Here is a 24,835-nt window from a genome sequence, read left to right on the forward strand (position 1 = left end):
AGGCCTGCAGTGATAGGAGGAGGGGCAATGGTTCGAAATTAGAGAAGAGTAGACTTAGGTTGGATGTTAGGAACAAGTTCTGCACCATGAGGGTAGTGGAACACTGGAACAGGTTGCCCAGGTGGTAGTTGAGGCCACATCCCTGAAGATATTCAAGGCTAGGCTCAACAAGGATCTGGGCAGCCTGATCTAGTTGAAGATGTACTTCCTCACTACAGGGGAATTGGACTAGATGTCCTTTGGAGGTCCCTTCCAAGCCAAACCATTCTATGACCCATGAAGAAACAAAGTCATGTTTATTTCCTATCTAAAATAAGAGCTCATCAATGCTAGAAGTCACTGCTGACTCAAAATATACTTGGAGAATTCAATGCTGTTTCAAATTTATTGCTCCTTTCTCTTGCCTTGCCAGTTCCCACCAGATCACCTAGGTGGGGGTTTTGTCCTTGCTTTGTGTGCTCTGTGCCTTCCAATCTGTTCTGAACACTTTCAGTTACAGTCTACACTGGAACAGTATTGGGAAGTACTTTGGGTGATGCTTCTTGCAGCCAGTGAAACCACTGCCACTTCCCAGCCCTGACACCCTGCTTGGCAGTGTTCTGTGCAGCCTACACAGTGTCAGGTTAGTGTGTGTGTCAAACTCTGTGAGGGCACTGATGTGTGTCTGGCACAAGGCTTTCCAGCCTGGCACATCTCCAGTGCAAACCTCACCTGCAAGCAAACAATGTGTGTGAGGTTTAATTGGCCACAGACTGCAAATTGTAGCTGCTGTTCTGAATGAATGGAGAGAGAGGGGAAAGCCTGGAGAAGAAAGATAACTCAATCCTCATTACAGTCATTAATGGTTCATAGAATTGTTAGGGTTGGAAGGGACCTCAAGGATCACCTAGTTCCACACACAACTCCCCCCCAACACTGCCATGGGCAGGGACACCTCACACTACAGCAGGTTGCTCACAGCCACCTCCAGCCTGGCTGCAAAAGCCTCCAGGGATGAGGCTTCCACCACCTCCCTGGGCAACCTGTGCCAGTGTCTCACCACCCTCATGGGGAAGAACTTCTTCCTAATATCTAATCTGAATCTCCCCATTTCTAGTTTTGTTCCACTCCCCCCAGTCCTATCACTCCCTGACACCCTAAAAAGTCCCTCCCCAGCTTTCTTGTAGCCCCCTTCAGATACTGGAAGGCCACAAGAAGGTCTCCTGGGAGCCTTCTCCTCTCCAGACTGAACAGCCCCAACTCTCTCAGTCTGTCTTCATAGGAGAGGAGCTCCAGCCTTCTGCTGATCCTCGTGGCCCTTCTCTGGGCACCTTCCAGCATCTCCAGATCCTTCCTGTAATAGAGGGTCCAGAACTGGATGCAGTACTCCAGGTGGGGTCTCACCAGAGTGGAGCAGAGGGGGAGAATCACCTCCCTGGCCCTGCTGGCTGTGCTTCTCTTGCTGCAACCCAGGCTGTGATTGCCTTTCTGGGCTGCAAGTGCACACTGCAGGCCACTGGCTTCTTTGTGCCCACACGTTCCTTTGCAGAACATCACAACCACAGAGCATTAGCGAGGGAATAAAACAAAGCAAAATAAAAAGAAAATAATTATTTAACCTCCAACCAGACCTTCAAAGAAGGCAAGAGCAAAGGACCAGCTCCTGTTTTTGTGGAGCGAAGCTGTGGTCTATTCCTGTCACCACCTCAGATCAATGTGCTAAGTGATAGCCATTCAAACCACTTGTCAGCTTAATCAGAGGCAGTGAAACACAATTACAGGGCATTAGTGTGAAAGGCAGCACAAAACAGACGCTTGCTCGTACGGGATATCTGAAGCAAAGGCTTGTTGAAAATAACTCTGTGATGTTTCCATCAACAGCCCTTTTACAGGGAAAAAAAAAAAAAAGAAACACCCAAACCCTTTGTAAATGCTATTAAAAAGTAATTAGGCATAAAAAAAAAATTGCTTTAAATCTATAAACTGATTGGAGTCCTTATTTCTCCTTGAAGATATTAGAAAATTGTTTTGACTTTTGTTCTGTTCTTAGAATAAAAGTAAATGCATGAAGATGGAAGAGTTTCACTGAAATGAAAATGGGTGCACTGACAAAGCCTCCCTGTGCTCCCTCACAAGCCAGCAGCTTTACCATCATTTCCATTGAAGGACTGGAACATTCATTTTGCATGGATACTCCAAATTTCCACTGAATCTAAGCTGTATTTTTGGACTCAGCAAACAGATGACTTGGATGAAGTGGATGAAATGGGTGCAGGGAAGGGAAGGGAGTCCTCCTTCTCCCACTGAAGGCAGGGATGGGAGACTGGTGTATTCAAAAGGACAAATACCTGCAAACCTCCCCCCAAAGCATTGCATGGAGTGCTCTGGGATCGGCTCCAGTGCCTGGAACCCCTCTGACCTCTTCATTCCAAGCTGCACCACAGTCTCAGTTTCAGCAGGATAGGCAAAAATATACACCCAGTCTGGAGGTATAGAATCACAGAATGGTTTGGGAGGGAAGAAATCTTCAAAGGTCATCCAGTCCAGCAGGGACATCTGCTACTAGAGGAGGCTGCTCAGAGCCCCATCAAACCTGACCCTGAATGTCTCCAGGGATGGGGCCTCCACCACCTCCTTGGACAACCTATTCCAGTGTTCCACCAACCTCATAGTACAGAATTTCTGCCTAATGTCCAAAGGAACATCAAGGAAATAAGGACTGGTGGATGCCCACAAGAGAAAAACACAATGAGATGTCTCATTTCCTGAGCGATACTCAACTAGTTATTAAAAAAAAAAAAAAGAAAAAAAAGAAAATTAAAAAATACAGGAAGCAGAATAATGTCTGTGTAATTTAGAATCTCAATTATTCTCTTCAAAGAAATCCCCCAAACCAAACCTTATCAACACATCTTCAGGACAGAGCATAAGCTGGAAAAGCCTTCTCCTTCCAGCTTTAACTTGCTTTTTAAGATTTAGAAGGCATGAGGATTCAGAATATACTCAGCACAGTTTACCTCTGTCTTCACTTTTTACACCAGTCACAATGCTTAGCCCAGGTCCTGGTACCCCTATTGTCAAAAAAGCACTTTAAATGTTCACATTGAAATTCCAAGCTCACAGATTCTGAGGTCTATAATTGGATTTGGCCCTTTATCTTCAATATTAATGAGACAGTAATTAATTTGGCCATCCCTGCCTGGCCCACAGGGTAATGGAATGAAAGCTTTGCACATCCCCATAAATGCTTCCAAAAAGAGCCATTACTCTAAATGTGCAGTTTGACAAGTTTACTCTGCTGCACTGATAATGATGGCATGGGAACTGTGAAGTGCCATTGGAGCCCATCTCATAGCTAATGGAAATGAGACAAAGTACATTAATATGTAACACACAAAAATCACTGCACAGTTCACACTCTGCATAAAACTTAAAAAAAAGAAAAAAAAAGACAAGGCTAATCCCATTTTTCACTTTTCCTTGACACACCTTCATCTTCTGGCACAACTACTATCCCCGAGTGACTTGCAAAAGGGGTTAAAAGCAAAAGAGTTCTTTTGGGAGATTGCCACAGAGACTTCTTGTAGGAAATGAAGTGTAAAAAACCTTAAAGAATGTTAAATGAAATCACAGCAGACTGAAACCTGTGGTTCCAGTGCAAGATCTGAAATAACTTTGAAACAGATGCTAATTGGCACCACCTTCATCCTGATCCTCAGAAATGAAACTGAACGAGCCTTCAAAGGTGCCAAAGGGAGGTTAGCCTTCCAAAGAACATTAAAACGGCCTTGGATTTGATTTGTCAGCTCCAAAGTTATTTATACCCTGCTAAGTTATTTAGATGCATTTTAGAATTCATCCAATCGGACAAGTGTGTACATTTTCAATAGGACTGAAAAGCTGTGGGATTGAAGTTCCTCAGTTATCCAGGGCACGCCTTCCGTTAGCAACCAGAATTGGCTTTGGAGGCCAGCTGCAGATCTGGGGTTGTACCCAGTTATTCACTGCAAGAGATTTCTCATTGGGGAACAGTTCAGGATTTGTATCAAGACAAACCATGGCAGTTTGCAAGTCTCAGTACAAATCATGCACTGTTAAAAGTCATCCACAGACAGCTGCAGTTGTTTAGGATACCTGATATAGACGCATAGAGAAATCAATTCCAAGTGGTAATGAGGTTGGTCTCTTCTCCCTAGTAACAAGTGACAGGGTTAGAGGAAACAGCCTGTGCCAGGGGAGGTTTAGGTTGAAGATTAAGAAAAATTTTATTCCTGCAAGAGTGGTCAGGGATTGGAACAGGCTGCCTAAGGAGGTGATGGAGTCACTATCCCTGGAGGTGTTCAAAAAATGTATAGACATGGCACTTGGGGACATGGTTTAGTGGCCATGGTGGTGTTGGGTTGATGGTTGGACTCAAATCTTTAGAGATCTTTTCCAACCTTACTAATTCTTTGAAACAGTATGATTCTAATAATTCATTAATTTGGCTCTGCAGTGGCCCCAACAGCAATTGCAGTAGTAACACAACGTAGCATTCCACACTTCCTGTTGATTCCTCTACTCTTACATATCTAGAGGCCAGTCCAGCCCTAAGCCTTGACAGTCACACCCCATAATTTTATTAGGGTTAACTAAAATAATACTCAAATACTAATTTCCTACAAACCCCCAATGATTTTAATGAAACGGGATGGATTGTAGAGACTGGAGGAAAGGAGGCTGAGGGGAGAACTCTCTACAAGTCCCTGAAAGGAGGCTGGAGTGAGGAGGGCGACGGTCTATTTCCCTGGTGGCAAGAGAGTGTTAGGAGTTGGAAGGAACCTTGAAATATATCCAGTCCAACCCCACTGCCAGAGAAAGATCACCTAGAGCAAGTCACACAGGAACACATTCAGGTGGGTTTTGATTGTTTCCAGAGAAGGAGACTCCACAACCTCTCTGGACAGCCTGCTCCAGGGCTCTGTCATCCTCAACAATGAAAAAGTTTTTCCTTATGTTCCCATGGAACCTCCTCTGCTCCAGCTTGCAGTCATCGCCCCTTGTCCTATCATTGGACATCACTGAGCAGAGCCTGGCTCTGTCCTCCTGCCACCACCCCTCACAACTTTATGAACATGAATGAGGTGATCCCTCAGTCTCTTCTTCTCCAAGCTAAAGAGACACAGCTCCCTCAGCCTTTCCTCAGAAGGGAGGTCTTCCACAAATGGATGCATGTTGTATCAGGGGAGGTTTAGGATCAATATTAGGAAATATTTCTTCACAGAGAGATTTATCAAACATTGGAACAGGCTGTCTAGGGCAGTGGTGGAGTCACTATCCCTGGGGGTGTTTAAGCAGCCTGTGGACCTGGCACTTAGGGACATGCTTTAGTGTTGACCCTTCAGTGCTGGATTGAAGACTGGACTCGGATGATCCTGAAGGTCTCTTCCTTCAAGAGACATTCTGTGAATCTGTGACTCTGAATATCTCACACAGCCATGATGAACACCAACAAGACAGCAACTGAATGCACATCCTAGGGGCAGTAGACTCTACTTCCAATTCCCAGTCCACTTCTGTTTCTAATAGACTACATTTTAGTGAAGTTTCCTTTAGTCTGGCAATTAGCACTCCGGGTGAGTCAACTCCACCGTGATCAAAAGCCTAAGGAAATATTTAAAAAATAAAAAAAATTAAACTATAGCCTGGCAGGAGAAGCTCTGCATGAAGTTCCACACCACATGATCCTTTGCACTTCAAAACTCCTAAGCAAATGACTGAGGGAGAAGAAAAAAAAATAAAGTTACTGTGAACAAAATGGGCTGCACTGTGTTAAGTAATTATTTCCAACGTGTGAAATGGGTAGGAAGGATCTCATCTTAAAGTGGTGCCAGGATGCAGATTACCTCTCTAGTAGAAAGGGAACAGGGGGGTTGATTTCTTTCTCTTTATCTTGAAGGAACAAGCACAGGATTGAAAATTTTATTTATCTACATATATACATTTTCCCCCCCCTAATGATCTTCTATGTGAGAGAGAAGTGTAAAGACTAAACCTGTGAAATGCTGCTCTGCTCTGCTCCATGACTTGGGCTGCACACCTCTGTTTCTAGAAGAATCTTCTGCTTTCATGAGCTCTCAGGAAACGCCCAGAGGATCATAAATGTATTTGGTTAATGCTCCCCAAGTAAGGAGATGCAGATGTGATGTCTTACATCAATGAGCAGCATTTCTTAGGGGTTAAGGGATGTATAAGAACATTGAACTGCTAGAGGGGATCCAGAGGAGGCCACAAAGATGGTCAGAGGGCTGGAGCAGCTCTCCTATGGGGACAGGCTGCAAGATTTGGGATTGTTCATCCTGGAGAAAAGACGGCTCCAGGGAGACCTTAAAACAGCCTTCCAGTACCTGAAGGGGGCTACAGGAGAGCTAGGGAGGGACTTTTGACAAAGACAAGGGACAATGGCTTTGAGGTGGAAGAAGGTAGGTTTAGACTGGAGATTAGGAATAGATTCTTTACAGGGAGAGTGGCGAGACACTGGAATAGGTAGCCCAGGGAGGTTGTGGATGCCTCCTCCCTGGAGGTATTCAAAGCCAGGTTGGATGAGCAACCTGGGCTGGTGGGAGGTGTCCCTGTCCATGGTAGGGAGGTTGGAACTCGATGATCTTTAAGGTCCCTTCCAAACCAATCCAAATCTATGAATCTATGAATCTATGTACTTCAGTAAAGACTTAATTAATGAAATAATGCAGAACACAGCTTGCCTTTGAGTTATGTCCCGCCAGTGTGTCATGCCACACACCCAACCTGCTCCTCAATATTGAAACCAGCAATAAAAGAACTTCATTTTAATAGAAATGTTTTGATGACAGCATGGGTTAGGAAAATATCATTATGATTGCTGCTTAGAGAACAGAGGGGATTCTTGCAATTAATTAATACCTAGCTACATAACAACAGGCTCTTTCAACAAGAAGAAAAGGTTATCTTCTTTCCTGCTTTGTTTTTTTGTCAGTTTTGTGTTTTTTGGCTTTTTTTTTTACCACTATTATTAAAAGTTGCAGGGACTGAGAAGAAGAAAGAGGAAAACTACACAAGAATTAAAGAAAACAGAGCTTTTTCCAAGACAAAAGATGACACAAATTGATAGTAATGAATGGTGCATAGTAGTTGGCTGTCCAGTTACAGGATAATTACACATAGATTAAAATATTTATGCAGAGTACATGTGAAATTCAGTCCCAGAACAAAACCAAGAGGTAGCAGTGATTAAGAGAGTGCCAGCCTAGCTTGGATGGCTGACAAGCTCAATGCAGGGGAAGTATTTTTCCTTAATAATCCATTCCATCAACATGCAAACCAGCCTTTTGTTTTGTTCCATTCATACCCATAAGAGATTCATTCCAAAGAGATCAGAAAGGGTTATTTTCTCAGACTGAGTGACACATGGATACACAAATTATAATTTCCAAGGGCATGACTTCTGAAGGCACACAGAGCCACTCAGTGACCCGCTCAGGAGAGAGAGCAAAAGTGTATCTATGAAGCATAAACTCATTTTGGCTTTGGTCCTGAAACTGGCTTTGAGGTTTGACCTTCAGAAGAGCTTCACATAACACAGATGGGTTGACTAGGGTTGGCCACAGGAACGTGCTTAACAAGTCAGCGTTGCACAGCACTCTGTAACCATGCAGAAGGAGCCTCTAAATATATCAAATGAGCTCATCTGAATCACAGAATTGACAGGGGAGAAAGGAACTTCAAAGTTCATCTAGTTCCAACTTCCCTGCCATGGGCAGGACACCTCACAGTAGATCAGGTTCCTCAGAGCCACATCCAGCCTGGACTTACAAACCTCCAGGGATAAGGCTTCCATCACCTCCCTGAGCAACCTGCTGACTAGTAAGAGCTTGTTTTTTGGGACCAGGAACTGCTGCATCCAGGAGGGGAATGAAGAAAACACAGGAATTTCAAGGCAGGCTTTGAAAGGATATTTTGTAATTCTGAATTTTAAATACCTTCATATTTCAGAATTTTACAATATAATTGAATATTTAAAACAATGCAATAAACATGGATATTTTCAAGAGCAATCATTGTAAGGTGGGGTTAGTCTGTATCTAGAGGTAAGCAACAGCCAATGAACCCCAAGGCATTTTGAAAGCTTCCAGTAGGGTGCTCTTGTGGCCAAGGAGGCCAATGACACTCTGGGATGTATTAGAAGGGCTGTGGTTAGTAGGTCAAGAGAGGTTCTCCTGCCCCTATACTCTGCCCTGGAGAGGCCACATCTAGAATATTGTGTCCAGTTCTGGGCCCCTCACTTCAAGAAGGACCTCAGGGAACTGCTTGGAAGAGTCCAGCACAGAGCCACAAAGATATCAAAGGGAGTGGAATATCTTCCTTATGAGGAGGGACTGAGGGAGCTGAGGGCTCTGTTGCTTGGAGAGGAGAATCCTGAGAGGTGACCTCATTCATGTTGATAAAGATGTGCAGGGGGAGCACCAAGAGGATGGAGCCAGGCTCTGCTGGGTGATGCCCAATGACAGCACAAGGGGCAGTGGTATAGGAAGTTCCATGGAAACAGGAGGAAAATGTTTTCCCTCTGAGAGTTGAAACTGGAGACAAGAGGAATACAACTGAGGAGTAGAAAGTGGGGGCAAGAGGAATACAGCTGAAGAGTAGAAAGTGGGGGCAAGAGTGCTTTTTAAAAAGAAGAAAAACAAATGGCTAGCAGAAAGTCTGCCTATGCCAGCATTCATCTTGACTGATGAATTCCAGAGCAGTTTATTACAACAAATAGCATCTCCTAGCAAAATTCTCTGCTTCTAGTATCATTCTGTCCTCCAAACCCATCTATTTCTTATATCAGAAACAAATTGCAACAAGAGACAAAAGAATGAGCTGTTGCCTCAGAAAGCTGTTTCTGGTATTCCACATAACTTCTAATTTTATCAAGACAAAGAGGAATCTGGAGGTCACACAGTTATGCATTTGTGTGTGCGCAGGCAAAGCCTTCAGCAGTCACAGCCACTGTGTTTTACCTTTCTACAATTACAACCACTCCAAATTCAAACCAGTTATGATTTCCTGACTGACATATTCAATATGAGTATCTCCCTCCCTGGAGATATTCAAAACCCCCCCTGGATGCCTTCCTGTGTGATCCTGCTCTGGCAGGGAGGTTGGACTGGATGATCTTTTGAGGTCCATTCCAACCCCTAACATTCTGTGATATTTTCAGTGCTAAGAAGGGCAATGCCCAATATTAAGCAATATTTTAAATATCTTATTTCAACAGGCACTCCTCTTTTTTTTTTTTTTTTTTTAATGTGAGAATATGTTCAGACTGCAGCATCAGACACTTGAAAATACTCCCCCCTGGTATTGCAGCTGCCTGCTCAGCTGGAACTGCCTCTGTTTTCCTCCACAGGAGCTATTGTACAGTCCTCAAGCATTTGATCAGATCTTCACACTTCACACTTACTATTAAGTATCTGCAGAGAAATGCTGTAGCACAGCAAAAACTGGTGTGGAAAAAGATGCTCTTCTTAATACAATCAACCACAAAAGGGTTTGATGTGGTATCTTTATGCCTTCTGGTCTAAACTGGCTTTTGAATGATATTGACTCAACTGGGCTTGCTATCACCTCTGAAAACTGTTCTTATAAGACGACATAAACATTACTGTAATTGCTTATCTTAGTGCATCTTGACTCTCATGCATTAAATGTGACCACGATTCTTCCCGTTGGAAATAAATCCTCATAACCCAACTGGATTTATATCAGCCTAGTATACAGCACAGTCATGAGCAGAGACGAGATCTCAGCATCTTGGACTAAAAGTCATGATCACATCTAATCTCCTGTGCATGACAGTAAGTTTATGACTGTGAGTGGAAAAGCTCACTGACTTCAGAGGCCCCTGAATGAGATCACAAACTACTTTATATAGCACAGTTGTTAGTTAAGAAAAGCATAAACGAAAGCTCAATAGTAGAAGAACAAACAACTACTCCTATTGCATTTTGTGTTCATAGAATCACAGAATGCTTTGGGTTGGGAGGGACCTTCAAGATCATCCAGTTCCAACCTCTTGCCAAGGGCAGGGACACCTTCCTCTAGCCCAGGTTGATCAAGGCCTCATCCAGCCTGGTCCTGGAACACTTCCAGGGAGGGGACATGTACAATTTCTCTGGGCAACCCATCCCAGTGTCTCATCACCCTCATAGTAAAGAGCTTCTTCCTAATGTCCAACCTAAATCTACCTCATTCCAGTTTCAAACCATTGCCCCTTGCCCTATCACCACAGACCCTTATAAACAGTCCCTCCCCAGCTGGCCTTGAACACCTCCAGGGAGGATTACTGCTCTACACTATCTGGATTTTGCAGGTGGTATTATTGTCCAGGTGACATGCTGAAATAAAGACAGAAATTCAGAGCTAATGGAGGGTTTGTTGGTTGGGTTAGGTTGGTTTCCTTTTTTGTCACATGTATTTTGGGTTCTTCATCCCTGGAATTATTCAAGGTCAGAAAGAACAGAGCTTTTGAGCAACTTGGTCTAGTGAAGAAGGTCCCTGCCCATGGCAGAGGGGCTGGACTAGCTGATTTTTAAAGGTTCCTTCTGACACAAACTATTGACTCACTGGGATTTCCTTATGTATTTTTGATTCCTTTTTGTTTTGTTTTCCTAATCGGAATGATTGAAATTAATCAAATTGTGCCTCTGTATTACCAGAATGAAAAAGAATCCATTAACCTAAGGAAGAACATTTTTATTTCTGAGAATGTCCCAAGTTTCACTTTTGCATTCCCCCATACTATGTGGAGTATTTGAGTAGTAGCTGTGAAATCCTGGTTTTGCTCTGTTGGGGTCCTCCAGGAGAGCTGGAGGGGTACTTTTTACAAAGGCATAGAGCAACAGAGCACAGGGTAATGGCTTCAAACTGGAAGAAGCTGGATTTAGATTAGACATTAGGAGGAAATTCTTCCTGATGAGGGTGGTGAGGGCTTGCAGTGATAGGACAAAGGGCAATGGCTTTGAGCTGGAAGAGGGAAGATTGAGACTGGAGATTAGGAAGAAATTCTTTCCAGTGAGGGTGGGGAGACACTGGAACAGGTTGCCCAGGGAGGTTGTGGATGCCCCCTCCCTGGAGGTGTTCAAGGCCAGGTTGAAGAGGCCCTTGAGCAACCTGGGCTGGTGGGAGGTGTCCCTGCCCATGGCAGGGCGTTAGAAGTAGTTGACCTTTAAGGTCCCTTCCAACCCAAACCATTCTCTGCCTCTACAGAGACATAATGAACAACAGTGATAGGATCAACTGGGTAAATCAGTGAACTGGAGTGAGGATTTAGACACACAATCTGTCTGTCACAGAACACAAGAGGCATGTCTCCACCTAAACGTGATAATAAGCACAGCCACTTTGTGATTTCCTGCACAGATACATGCCATAAAAATGATTAACTTTGAAAGTAATGTGTTGTATTTAAGTGAGCACTGGGAAATCACTATTGAGACACAAGAATATGTTTAAAATAATGCACTGGGAATGAGCAGACCTGGACCTGCTTGCTGCTTTATACACAGAGGGTGAAATGCTCTGCTTTGTAAATTGGATCTACAAATATTTATTCTTAAAAGCCAACAACCTAAACATTTTTCTACCTAAGTCTTTTTATTTAAATGCCACTTATAGAGCACACTTTGTTGTTGCTGCTGCTGTTATGTTTATTTGTCTTTTGGTTTTATGTCTTAAGGAACTGTTTCAACTATTTCTATGCACACCCATCAGTTAGAGGCTTTCTTTACTGAATCCAATTTGAGACTATTTTTGCCTGAAACAAAGAAATGTGAATGTAGAAGAAACTTAAATATTTGGAGATGCAGAAACAGAAGAGTTAGTTACAGTAACTACAAATCATAAATAATATTTGCAATCTTAATTATCCTCCTACTCTCTCATATCATCAAACCCCTTTCATGTTCTAGGGCAGTAACCACCTACTCCCTCTAAATCTCTTCAGTGAAGCCTGCAAATGCTAACTAACATTTATTTTGTTACACAAACATATGCAAATGCTTATCCATATGTATAAGCACACAGAACAAAACTCAGATCCCTCCATCAAGGTCAGCATTCTTAGCCTCAGAGCTCCCATCCCAAAGAGTCTGAGATGGACCTTAGATGTCAGGCATTGGAATGTGCTGCCCAGGGAGGTGGTGGAGTCACCAAGCCTGGATGTGTTTAAAGGTGGTTTGGATGTGGTGCCTGGGGATATGGTTTAGGGATGAATGTTGTAGAGTAAGGTTCTGGGTTGGACTTGGTGATGCTAAAGGTCTTTTCCAACCTGAATGTTTCTGTGATTCTCTGATTACAGTGAGAAGGAAAGGGCAGGATGAAAGTAGATGCATAAAAATCATGTTAGCAGAGATATTGCCATTGGTACAGGCTTCATGGTTCAGTTTTGTCTTCTCAGTACCTAGATTCTTCTGTCTCTTCTACATTTTCTTGCCCACATCAAAAGTATGAGTCAAGGTTTTCTCCTCTTTGTACCATTTCTATTGCTTATTGCTTAAATTCTTTCCCTAGAAACAATCTCCGACTGACCACTGAGCTACTGCTAGCAGTCAGTTGTCAGAAAAAACAGAATCAAACTTATCTTGTCCAGTCCTTCCCATAAGTTCATTTCCCCTTTCCATAACAAGCACTAAATAAGACAGGGTTTGTCTGCCAGACACTGCAGAACTCCTGTGTGTGCTCAGGAATTTGCTTCAGTTCTGCAACAGAGTGGTTTTGTTCCCTGAGCTCACTGCTGCCGTGCCCCAGTATGTTTCCTTATGCCTCATTGCTCATCCAAGTCATTCTCTTTCACCCAAGAAATAGTTTCTGGACTTGTGATGTGCCCACACCTAAAGAGCTTATGAGGCTTCAGCAAAGACACCTCTTGGTCTGTTAAACCACTCTGCTGAAAATGCAGCCCCTGCAAAGATCTCAGTGAAAATCTCTCCTCCACTTTGTCACTTCCAGCTCCTTCACCACTGCCTCAAAGTTTTAGACTCTTCTGCCTTCAGTCTCTTCTGCTGTATAGCTATTTAGGATGACAGGAAATGGCTTCAAGTTGCACCAGGGGAGGTTTAGGTTGGATATTAGGAACAATTTCTTTGCTGCAAGAGTGGTCAGGCATTGGAACAGGCTGCCCAGGGAGGTGGTGGAATCGCCATCCCTGGAGATGTTCAAGAAACCTGTGGCCATGGCACTTTGGTACATAATTTATTGGGCATGGTGGTGTTGGTTGGTTGGTTAATTTGAGCTTAGAGGTCTTTTCCAGCAGGTCTAGGGAGGTTCTTCTGCCCCTCTACTCTACCCTAGTGAGACCACACCTGCAATCCTGTGTCCAGTTTGGGGCTCCCCAGTTCCAGAGAGACAGAGACCTGCTGGAGAGAGTCCAATGGAGAGTCATGAGGATGCTTAGGGGACTTGAGCATCTCCCCTGTGAAGGGAGACTGAGAGCCCTGGGGCTGTTTAGTCTGGAGAAGAGAAGACTGAGAGGGATCTGATCAATGTCTATCAATATCTGAGGGGTGGGTGGCAAGTGGAGGGGGCCAGGCTCTTTTTGGTGGTGCACAGTAATAAGACAAGGAAAAATGGATACAAACTTGAATATAGAAGGCTTCACCTCAACATGAGGAGGAACTTCATTATAGTGAGGGTGACAAAGCCCTGAACAGGCTGCCCAGAGAAGTTGTGGAGTCTCCTTCTCTGGAGACTTTCAAAACCCACCTGGATGCATTCCTGCGGGGACTACCCTGGGTGATCCTGCTCTGGCAGGGGAGTTGGACTTGCTAATCTCTGGAATTCCCTTCTCAGCTCTAATGTTCTATGATTCCAACCTTAATGAGCCTATGATAAAGACAAAGGCTTACTTTGTATGGTGGGCTTGAACCTTGTTCAGTGACTAGTATGACTGCCCTCATAGACATGAATATCAATTAAATCTGGGAAGGAAGCAAAAAAGACTAATGTCTGAGGAACATTTCCCAAGCCTAAGAAAATATTATTTCAAAACCTGAAGTTCTCTATTTTCTTTTTTTTTTTCCTTTCCCAGTGCTTTAGCACAGTGACTAGCATGCCAGCTATTTGTATTTGTGCAAACATAATAAAAAGAACTAAAACAGTGAAGGGTGCAAACTAAACAAAATAACAGCATCAGTCACCTCTGAAATCATCACCGTGCTTGAGAAACATACAAAAACTCAAGTGTTTGAGACTTTCCTGGAAATTTCCCACACACTTTGCTAAGACATCTGTTCAAAGCAGAAATGTAGGCTAAATTTCTAGAGGGGAATAAAAAAAAAAACCACCAAAAAGCAGCTTGTGCCTTCCTTATTCCTGCTACAGATTGCACAGTTTAGAGCCATTTCTTTGGGGCAATAGATGACCTTTTTCTGCTTGTATGAATTTCTCCTAGGCTCTGAGGCATTCACAGATTTAAGTCCTGAATCAGCTCTGCAAAGCTTTTGCAGGAGGAACAGAAGTGGACTGTTAGCTTGGCTTCCTGTGTCTCCAGCCACAGACCCATAGTTAACTCCTTTGTCCCACTTTGATCTGAGTGTTTGCAATAAAAGGACATGCCAAACCACCCACAGGGACCTGATGCTGACTGTGCTGGGAATCCATTTTGTTCCTATACTAATATAAGGATAACATATTGGAGTGATCAGAGCTGCATTAAACACTGCCTCATTAACAAACAAAAGGCAAGAAATGCATTTTAATATTCTACTCTTAGGCTTCTTTACTAATACTACTCTCTCTCTTAAATTTATTTGAAAGCTACTGAATATATTTATGGTCACAGATCTTAAATTTCATTGCATGCTGAATTATGCCAGATTTTTAGGCAACATACCAAGGCACCAGGAAATTGGCATTCTACCATCTTTTCATATGCTAAGCAGGTCAAACTGCATCACCCATGTCCTTTATTCACAGAGTCACAGAATCATTTCAGTTGAAGACCTTTAAGATCATCCAGTCCAACCAGTCCCTAACTCTGCCAAGGTCCTGGTGCTAAACCATGTCCCTCAGCACCACATCTCTGCTACTTTGAAATACCTCCAGAGATTCAACCACCTCCCTGGGAGGCCTGTTTCAGTCTTTGAGAATCCTTTCAGTGAAGAATTTTCTTCTAATATCCAAACTAAACCTCCTCTGGTGCCACCTGAGGCCACTTCCTCTCATCCTATCACTTGTTACTAGGGAGAAGAGACCAACCCCTCTGCCATCAGTACACCAGAACACAGTTGCCCAGGGAGGTGGTGGAAGCCTCATCCCTGGAGGCTTTTAAGGCCAGGTTGGATGTGGCTCTGAGCAACTTGATGTACTGTGAGGTGTCTCTGCCCATGGCAGGGGGGTTGGAACAAGATGATCCTTGAGGTCCCTTCCAACCTATGACAATTCTCTGATTCTATGATTTGCATCCTCACATCTTGAGGTCCCAGCACCTGTTCATAAATCAGTCATATTGGACAAGCCATCCCCCTAAGTTACAACCACTAGATTGCTACACATCTATATTCATATAACTTTTGTCTCCAAAGTAAAATTGTTTCTCCCAATCCTATCAAATTCTTGCAACTTTCTAACAATATCAGTAAATTTATGGTGTTTTTCCCCTGCTTTTGTATTTCTCCATATCAATAACTTTCTACTTTAAATCCTTCTGAATCAATTCTGCCTCTATTTTCTCTCTTCCCTCATTACCCAAAATCTCAACCTCACAAATTCACAGCCCCTACTTTCCTGCCTTTCAAAACCAGCTGTAGTTTCTGACTCTCCACATATAAGCCATGCTTTAACTCAGCTCCTCAGGCAGAGCCAAGGAGCCTTGATCAGCTTGGGCTTGTTCTGGCCATGTGAATATTTGAGATTTTCAAGAGAGGAGAATGGGTTCTAAGTGCAGTTAGTAGTTCCTGCCTTAAAATTGCATCCTGGGGGTGTATTAGAAAGGCTATGGTTAATAGGTCAAGAGAGGTTCTCCTGCCTTCTAACCTGCCCTGCTGAGGCCACATCTGGAGTATTGTGTCCAGTTCTGGGTCCCTCACTTCAAGAAGGACCTCAGGGAACTGCTTGAAAGAGTCTAGCACAGAGTCACAAAGCTCTGCAGGCAGTGGAACATCTCCCTGTGAGGACAGGCTGAGGGAGCTGAGGCTCTTGAGCTTGGGGCAGAGGAGCCTGAGAGGTGACCTAATTCCTGTTGATAAAGAGGTGCAGGGCAGTGTTGGGAGGATGGAGCCAGGCTCTGCTCAGGGATGTCCAATGACAGGACAAGGGGCAATGGGAGCAAGCTGGAGCAGAGGAGGTTCAGTGTGAACATGAGAAAAAGCTTTCTCACTATGAGGACAAGACATGATGCACCAGAAAATATTCAACTGCCAACTGGTCCACCTCCCTAGACCAGTCAAGCAAGACATGGTGCAACATCAGACATGTGCCACATTAGCTATTTCAAGGGATCATTGGCATTGCCTTTGGGATCTGCCTTTGGGATTTCTCCTGCAAATCATTCTGCATAGTCAGTGCTCAGGTGCAGAAAAAAATACCATCTCAAACCTGTGTGGCCATCTAGAACCACAGACTCTTTTTTTTGGTTGGAAAAAGCCCCTTAAGATCATTGAATCCAATCATTCTCTAACTCTTCCAAGTGTGGTGCTAAACTACATCCCTCAGCACCACATATATAGAATCACAGAATCATAGAATCAGTCAGGATTGGAAGGGACCACAAGGATCATCTAGTTCCAACCCCCTGCCATGGGCAGGGACACCTCACACTAGAATATATATCTCCTGCTGCAACACCCCAAAACAAAGCAGCAGGATTGGCTCACATCTTCCAGGAGGGAGTAGCAGCAAGATTAAATGAGATAAAAGCATCATTAATAATAGTGGTCATAGACTGTAGTACATTGGGGAAAAAAAAAATCCCCTGAGGGTTTAATAAGGGACATGAGATTTGAAGCTGCACTGGGGGAAACTTTGTATTATACAGAACATCTAAAAACCTCAACGTGATTCAGCAAAATACTTCTGTAGAGATTCAAAGCCTCTGATGTCAAAAGGATTGAGCAGAATAGCTCTGGGTCCACCTCCTTCCAGCCCATTAGAGACCCCATGGTGGAAATGTATGCCTAGAAGGCAGCATGACTCATCTGCTCCAGCAAGGGCTAACAAGATAGGGCAGGTGAGTGCTTCAACAGTCAGCAAAACAGCCCACGTGTGGCAGTCAGCCTCTCCTGAGAAGCAGGTGGCACTGAAACAAAACCTGAGATAAAAATAAAAACATCCCCAAAGAACAAGCCAGGGCTGGACATGCTGTTCTGTTCTTTCCCTTTCCATCCCTCATGCAGGTATTAAGACCTCACAGGCATGAAAACCAAACCACCACGTGAGGATGAGCTGAGCACGACGTGTTTTATGCAACCAGCTACAGAAGAAAGGTGGGCTGGATGCCTGAGGTGCCACTTTGTGACTTCCAAAGCACAAAAATCTCTGCTTCAGCCTAGGACTGCTGTGTGGGGTTTGTTCTGGTAGTTTATTAGTCTCTGCCTTCCCCATCTATTTATAAGCAGGGATATTTCACACAGGTATTTTGAAGATAAATGACAGAAAGGAAAACATTGCAAGTGCAAAATCACTATTGTACTGGTAGCTGCAGGTGTACTTCAGATAGGTACAAGTGTCTAGAGTGTTGGACAGGCATCAAATACACTGGAAACAATAATATAATAGATTATTCCAGGTGAGCCAAAGTTTCATGGAAATGCTGTTTACATAAGGAGAAATCCTATCAGCTTGTCATTTATTGTGTGTGGAGGGGCTTGTAAGGAACCATCCCAAGAAGCCTACCCCAAACTCGGTTAGGATTTTCACAGCAGAATAATAGTGCTGGGAAAATAGAAACAGGGAATCACAGAATGGTTTGGGTTGGAAGGGACCTTCAAGATCATTCAGTTCCAACCCCTACATGACAGGCAGGGACACCTCCCACCAGCCCAGGTTGAGTCATCCAGTCTGCTCTTGGAACACCTCCAGGGAGGGGACATCCACGAACTCCCTGGGCAACCACAACCTCCCTGGGCAACCTGTTCCAGTGTCTCCCCACCCTCACTGTCAAGAATTTCTTCCTAATCTCCAGTCTAAATCTGCCCTCTTCCAGCTCACTGCCTCTCATCAGTACAAGCCCTTGTAAAAAGTCCCTCCCCAGTTTTCTTGTAGTCCCCTTCAGGTACTGGAAGGCTGCTCTAAGGTGTCCCTTGACTTCCTCTTGTTGAAGCTGAACAGCCCCAACTCTCACAGCCTTTCCCCACATGGGAGGTTCTCCATCCCTCTAATCATCTTTGTGGCCTCCTCTGGACCCTCTCCAGCAGCTCCACATCCCTCTTGTGCTGGGGGCCCCAAGACTGTCCACAGTGCTGCAGGTGGGGTCCCAGCAGAGCAGAGTAGAGAGCAAGAATCACCTCTCCCATTCTGCTGGGACAGGTTGGCTTATTGCAACTCAGCAAATTCAGCAAACCAAAGCTGTAAGAACCTCCCAGAAGAATATATTCTGCAGATGGGATGGTCACTGACTAACTGGGACAACACTGAGGTGACACAGTTTAAGGTAGGCAAACATCCATACACCTGAGTGGGTATAATATCTTCCAAGACTTCTCTGAAATAGTGAATGGCTTTGGGATTCTTCCAGGGCACAGCTGTCCAGCTGCATGGATTTTTACATGCAGAGTAGGTAATCAGTAATTCAAATGTGATGTCGAGCTCCCAGAGACAGGATGTATGACTGTAGCATGTCTTCTCACAGACACTTCACAGCTAGAAATGAGGAGATGGATCTATTTCCATAGCAGAACCTCAAAAATATGTATTTTTTAAAATCCTATTTCACATTAAAATCAAAGTCATGAAAATACATAATTCAGCAGAGAGCAATTTGTGCATTTAGTGAAAGCTCAGCATCATCCAAGGTCTATGGGAAAGGCTGTCACACGGCTGAGATGGTGAAGAGGGGGGGTTGAAGTTGTGGAAGCATCCATGGGATCAGAGCATTTGGGAAGAAATCCTTGTTAATGTAAGTTCTTGCAAGTTTCCTTATTTGAATCACTTCATTCATACTCTACAGACTGTCTGGGCAGGCAGAGGAATGACTCATGGCTTATATTGCCAATGGCATTCTGGGATGCATCAAGAAAAGAGTGGCCTGCAGGTTGCTTTTATTGCCAGTGGCATCCTGGGATGCATCATGAAGAGTGTGGCCAGCAGGTCAATGGAGATTCTCTCCCTGCCCTACTCTGCCCCAGCGAGGCCTCATCTGGAAGACTGGGTCCAGTTCTGGGCTCCCTAGTTAAAGAAGGACAAGGAACTGCTTGAGAGGGTACAGCAAAAGGCTACAAAGATCATCATATGAAGGAAGGCTGAAGCACTTGGGGCTTTTTAGCCTGGAGAAGAGAAGACTGAGGGGGAATTTCATCAATGCTGATCAATACTGACAGGGTGGGTGTCAGGAGGATGGGACCAGGCTTTTTTTCAGTGGTACCCAGTTACAGAACAAGAGGCAAGGGACAAACTTGGAACAGAAGACATTCCATTCAAACATGAGGGTAAATTCTGTACTATGAGGGTGGTGGAGCACTGGACCAGGCTGTTCAGAGAGGTGGTGGAGTCTCCACCTCTGGAGTCATTCAAAACCCATCTGGATGCCATCCTGTGCAACCTGCTCTAGATGAATCTGCTCTGGCAGGGGAGTTAGAGTAGATGATCTCCAGAGGTCCCTTCCAATCCCTACCATTCTGTGATTCTGTAGTATTGCTTAGGAATGTTGCCTAAAATACTCCTTTTTTTTTTTTTTCTTTACCATGGAACTGCCCAGCTCAGTCTGGTTTGTTCTTCCTGTGCTCTGCCTGTGAAACTTAGATGGTACCAAAACAAAGTCACAGAACTTCAGCTCGGTCACACAGTGAGAAAAAGAAATCTTGGTGTAAGAGAGTTCTTCCATCATCACTGTTAGATGTGGACACTTCCTTCTTTTACACAGTTTCATTAACATGACATAATTATCCATGCCTTATAATGAGCTTGTTACCTAAAAGCAATTCTTTGGCTCACTTAAAAATGACACAGAGAGGTCTCTACCAGGTCCATCAATGTTTCATACTGTCATTAATGACCTAGGTGACAGAACACAGAATATACTTATTAAATTTGGAGGTGACACCAAGCTAAGAAGCACTGAAACTACTCTGGAGGGCAGAATAAAAGCTCAAACTGATTCTGACAAATTGCATTTATGTCCTCAAAAAGCAAAACGAAAAAAATAAGAGATGCTATCCAACAGTGTCATGTGCAAGATGTTCACTCAGTCAGGAATAACCACCTATAAAACACAGAATGAGCAGTAGCTGTGTAGAAAATCTGCAAGAAAAGGTTCCAGGGACTTCTGTGAACATGAGTCATCAGTGTCACCCAGCTGCAGTACAGGCAAGCACTGCTCCCAGCCACCAAACCCCAGCTGCAGTTCAGGAGATGCTGTTCTCCAACCCAGCAAGGTCCCAGCTCACATACCATGGGATTTATTTGGCACCACTTATCAAGAAAACATGGACCACTGAGAATGCATCCAAAAGAGATGGGAAGCAGTTCCAAGAGATCAGGAACAGCAACAGCTTGGATGTCCTGGAATTGTTGAACTCTCAGAATTTGAGAAGTGAAACATGAGAAAGGATTTCCTCAAGAGGTCTTCAGCTCTGGAGTTTACCTGAGGAGCCAACACACCAGGAATAACTAAACTAATACTGCCTTAGAGAAAAAGCATTCACCAGCTGACTTCTTAAATGCATTGCACTGCTGTGAACTAAGAAGGTTTATGCCAGGGAGGTGGTGGACTCACCATCCCTGGGGGTGTTCAAGAATTGTGTGGGCATAGCACTCTGGGACATGGTTTAATGGCCGTGGTGGTGTTAGGTTGACGGTTGGACCTGCTGATCTTGGAGGTCTTTTCCAACCAAAACAAGTCCATAATTCTATGATTCTATGTTGCAGTAACTTGGCCACCTATGCTAAATAGACAGAATGCCATCAAAGAGAGCAAAGGGATTTCTTATGTCTTATTCATAGTGGTTTACATTTCTTTAAGACAAAATGAGTTATCTGGAGAAGTAAAAGATTATTTATAAGCAGGCTCCAACATGCTGTCAGGGCTGAGCCTCCAAACTTTAAAGGTACTTCAGACCTTCACATTTTAAGGGGGACCTTAGAGCTGCTTTCCAATACCTGAAGGGAACCTGCAGCAATGCTGGAGAGGGACTTTTCATAGGAATGTCTAGTGATAGGACTAGGGGGAATGGTTTTAAGCTGGGGGAGAGTAGGTTTAAACTGGAGCTTAGGGAGAAGTTCTTCAGTACAAGGGTGGTGAGACTCTGGAAGAGGTCCAATATTAAGCAATATTTAAAATATCTTATTTCAACTATCACTTCTGTTTTTATGCCAGAATGTGTTCAGACTGCAGAAACAGACACTTGAAAATAACCTCCTGGTATTACAGCTGCCTGCTTAGCTGGAATTGCCTCTGTTTTCATCCACAGGTGCTACTGTACAGTCCTCAGATCTCTACATAGTCACACAGAGAATCCCAGCATGGTGGGGGTTGGAAGGGACCTCAGGAGATCATCCAGTCCAACCCCCATGCTAAAGCAAGGTCACTGAGAGCAGGCTGCTCAGGATGTCCAGGTGGGTTTGGAGTCTCACCAGAGAAAGAGACTCCCCAACCTGCTCCAGGGCTACAGCACCCTCAAAGTAAAAGGATTTCCTTCTGATCAAGTGAAACCTCCTGTGTTAAAGTTTGAGCCCATTTCCCCTTGTCCTATCACTGGGCACCACTGAAAAGTGCCCAGCCCTTGACCTCCATCTTTATCTGTCGATCAACACTCAGAAAATTCCCTTCCAGGCTGCTCTTTTCCAGGCTAAAGAGACTCAATCATCTGAAGGGTCTTCTCCAACTTCAGTGACTCCATGATTCTCTACATACTGCATCTACACATATTGTTTCTATTTCATGGCATTTTGGTTTAGCTGACTGGATTATGGATTTCACATGAGGGTGTTTTCTTCCTACTACGTGAAATGCTACAGCCTCACAAACACCAAACCCCCCTCACCTCTACACACAATTGACTCAATTACCCTTGCTGTGGTGTTGTGTGAAATGGTGTCCTCTCAAAGCCCAGCACAGAATAAACACATTGCAAGAAAGCAAATGTATTTTTACATTCTGCTGCAGCTGCTAAACCAGCCTGTTCTGTTTCGTGGAGAAACAGCTGGAAAATCTACTTTGGAATGGAAAGGAAGGAGTCTGCTTTGTGGTATACAGCAAAAGGAGAGCTTTTTTTCTTTTTTTTTTTTTTTTTCAATTTTTGCAGTTATTAGCCTTGAAATAAACCATGGAAATGATTACAAGGGAAATGTCTCTGTCTATACAAAAATAATTATTTATCTTTACTGCTGGGCTGCAGACCTGGCAGTTAAAGTGTAATATCTGTCGCACCGCTCACCATTTGGTTCTGATTTTAATGGCACCTCGGAGGTAATGCTGCATTTGAAATCCCTGAACATAGCAGTCAGGGAAAATCCAGTCAGGAAGAAAAAAAAATAAAAAAAAGAAGATGAGAATGTGAATCTGCTCATGAGCAATCCAAGACATTGTCCTTGACAGGCACAAAGGAAAGCCAAACACCTGTCTGCCTGTTACCCACCACCAATCTCTCCTTAACATCAAACACTTCTGCATGGCAACAGATAGCTTAGCCTGTAGGGACACTGACAGAGAGCAAATGCTTCTGCAACACCACATTTGATAGGCTTCACACACTCATTCTGGAGAACCAGACCACTGATGGGAAAGCCAGAGAGTTATTCTTCAGGATCATAAATCCAAAGTCTTTTCTAAGTCAGTATTTTATCTTACCATCAACATTATGAGCAGCAGCTGAGGGAATTGGGGTGGTTTAGCTTGGAGAAGAGGAGGCGGAGGGGAGCCCTCATTGCTCTCTACAATTCCCTGAAAGGAGGTTGGAGCGAGGCGAGGGTCAATCTCTTCTCCCTAGTATCAGGTGATAGAATGAGAGGAAATAGCCTGAAATGGTGCCAGGGTAGGTTTAGTTTGGAGATTAGGAAAAATTTCTTTATGGAAAGAGTGCTCAGGCATTGGAACAGGCTGCCCATGGAGGTGGTGGAGTCACCATCCCTGGAGCTGTTTAAGAAACATTTGGCCATGGCACTTGGGGTATGGTTTAATGGCCATGGTGGTCTTAGGGTGACAATTGGACTTGATGATCTTAGAGGGCATTTCCAAGGGGAACGATTCTGTGATCAGCAGAATTTCCAAACCATGACAAGTGCCAGTTGCTTTAACCTGGTGAGGAAGTGCATGTTTCAGCAGCACTTGCTCATAGGTCTAGGATGGAAATTTTAAGAAAGAATTTTTTTATGATGAGTCTGTGTCCTGGCTTCAGCTGGCAGAGTCAGTTCCTTCCTAGTAGTTGGTGCAGCTCTGTGTTTGGGATTTGGGAGGAGAATAACATTGATAAGACACTGATGGTGTAGCTGTTACTAAGTTGTACTCAAGTCAAGGACTTTTCAGCTTGTCCTAATACCCTGTTGGCAGAGGCTGGGGGTGCAGAAGAGGCATGGAGGGGACACAGCTGGGACAGCTGAGCCCAGCTGACCAAACGGATGTTCTATACCATATGGCATCACACTCACTATAAAACTATGGGGAGGTGGCTGCAGGACAGTGGTAGCTGCTCAGGGCTGGGCTGGGCATCAGATCTGGTGAGCATTGTGCATCACTTTTGCACATTCTTTTATCATTACAGTTATCATTGCTCTTATTTTCTCTTCCTTTGTTCTCCTATTAAACTGATTTTATCTTAACCCAAAAGGTTTCTTTCCTGATTTTTTTCCCAGGCTCACTGAGGGGAGAGAGGAGCAAGGGAACTGCTACATGGTTCTTAGCTGCCACCTCAGGTTAAACTAGAACAACATTTTGTGATTGATTTCCCTTGCAACACACATTGCAGGTACCTGTGCCTTTAAGGATCAAGACCGATTTTCCTTCCCAGTTCCTCATGTCCTTTCCATGGTCATGCAGGATGGCCTGTAGTGTGTACCCAATATATCCTCTCTCTTGAGCAAAGGAACACTTATTCCTAGCTAAGATATTGGTCTGTGCAGGTGGGAACTAAGCCAAAACTAGGACAGGGTGGTGAGACACTAGTCCAAGTTGCCCAGAGAGGTAGTGGATGCCCCATCTCCAGAACTATTCCAGGTCAGGTTGTTTGGGGCTCTGAGCAACTTGTTCTAGTTGCAGATGTCCCTGCTGACTGCAGAGGGGTTGGACTGGATGACCTTTAAAGGTCCATTCCAACCCAAAGTATTCTGTGATTCTATGACATGCAATGATAAGCACTGGTGATTTCAACTGGATCACAGAGGAGCAAGGACTTTCAGGAGGAAATGGTGTTTCCACACTATCAGAGACTCCCAGAATGGTTTGGGTTAGAAGGAATCTTAAAGATCATCTAGGTCCAAACCCCCTGTCACAGGCAGGGACACCTTGTACTAGATCAGGTTGTTCAGGGCCTCATCCAGCCTGGCCTTGAACAACTTCAGGGAGGGGGCATCCACAACCTCCCTGGGCAACACTTTGCAATGTTTCACCACTATCCCTCTCACAAATACTGTGCTTACATCAGGAAAATGAGCTGTAGGATTTCCATGCTGTTTACCATCAGGAGCACGCAGAAGTCAGCTTGATGCTTTG

The 24,835-nt window shown here is 44.1% G+C and overlaps 1 protein-coding gene across 6 annotated transcripts in view; it reads right to left on the reverse strand.

Annotated features, from left to right (window-relative positions):
• CTNNA2 (catenin alpha 2) overlaps nt 1–24,835 on the reverse strand; it is a 546,312-nt gene that overhangs the window by 170,414 nt on the left and 351,063 nt on the right. Inside the window, exon 8 of one of the 6 annotated variants that reach the window (XM_054391623.1) lies at nt 24,718–24,734. The exons of the other annotated variants lie outside the window; for them this stretch is intronic. Within the exon in view, the coding sequence (XP_054247598.1) occupies nt 24,718–24,734 (17 nt within the window). The remainder of the gene's footprint in view (nt 1–24,717; nt 24,735–24,835) is intronic. 6 annotated transcript variants of the gene reach the window in all.

The sequence above is a fragment of the Indicator indicator genome, chromosome 23 (genome assembly GCF_027791375.1).
Source record: "Indicator indicator isolate 239-I01 chromosome 23, UM_Iind_1.1, whole genome shotgun sequence".
In the NCBI taxonomy this organism is placed as follows: Eukaryota; Metazoa; Chordata; class Aves; order Piciformes; family Indicatoridae; genus Indicator; species Indicator indicator.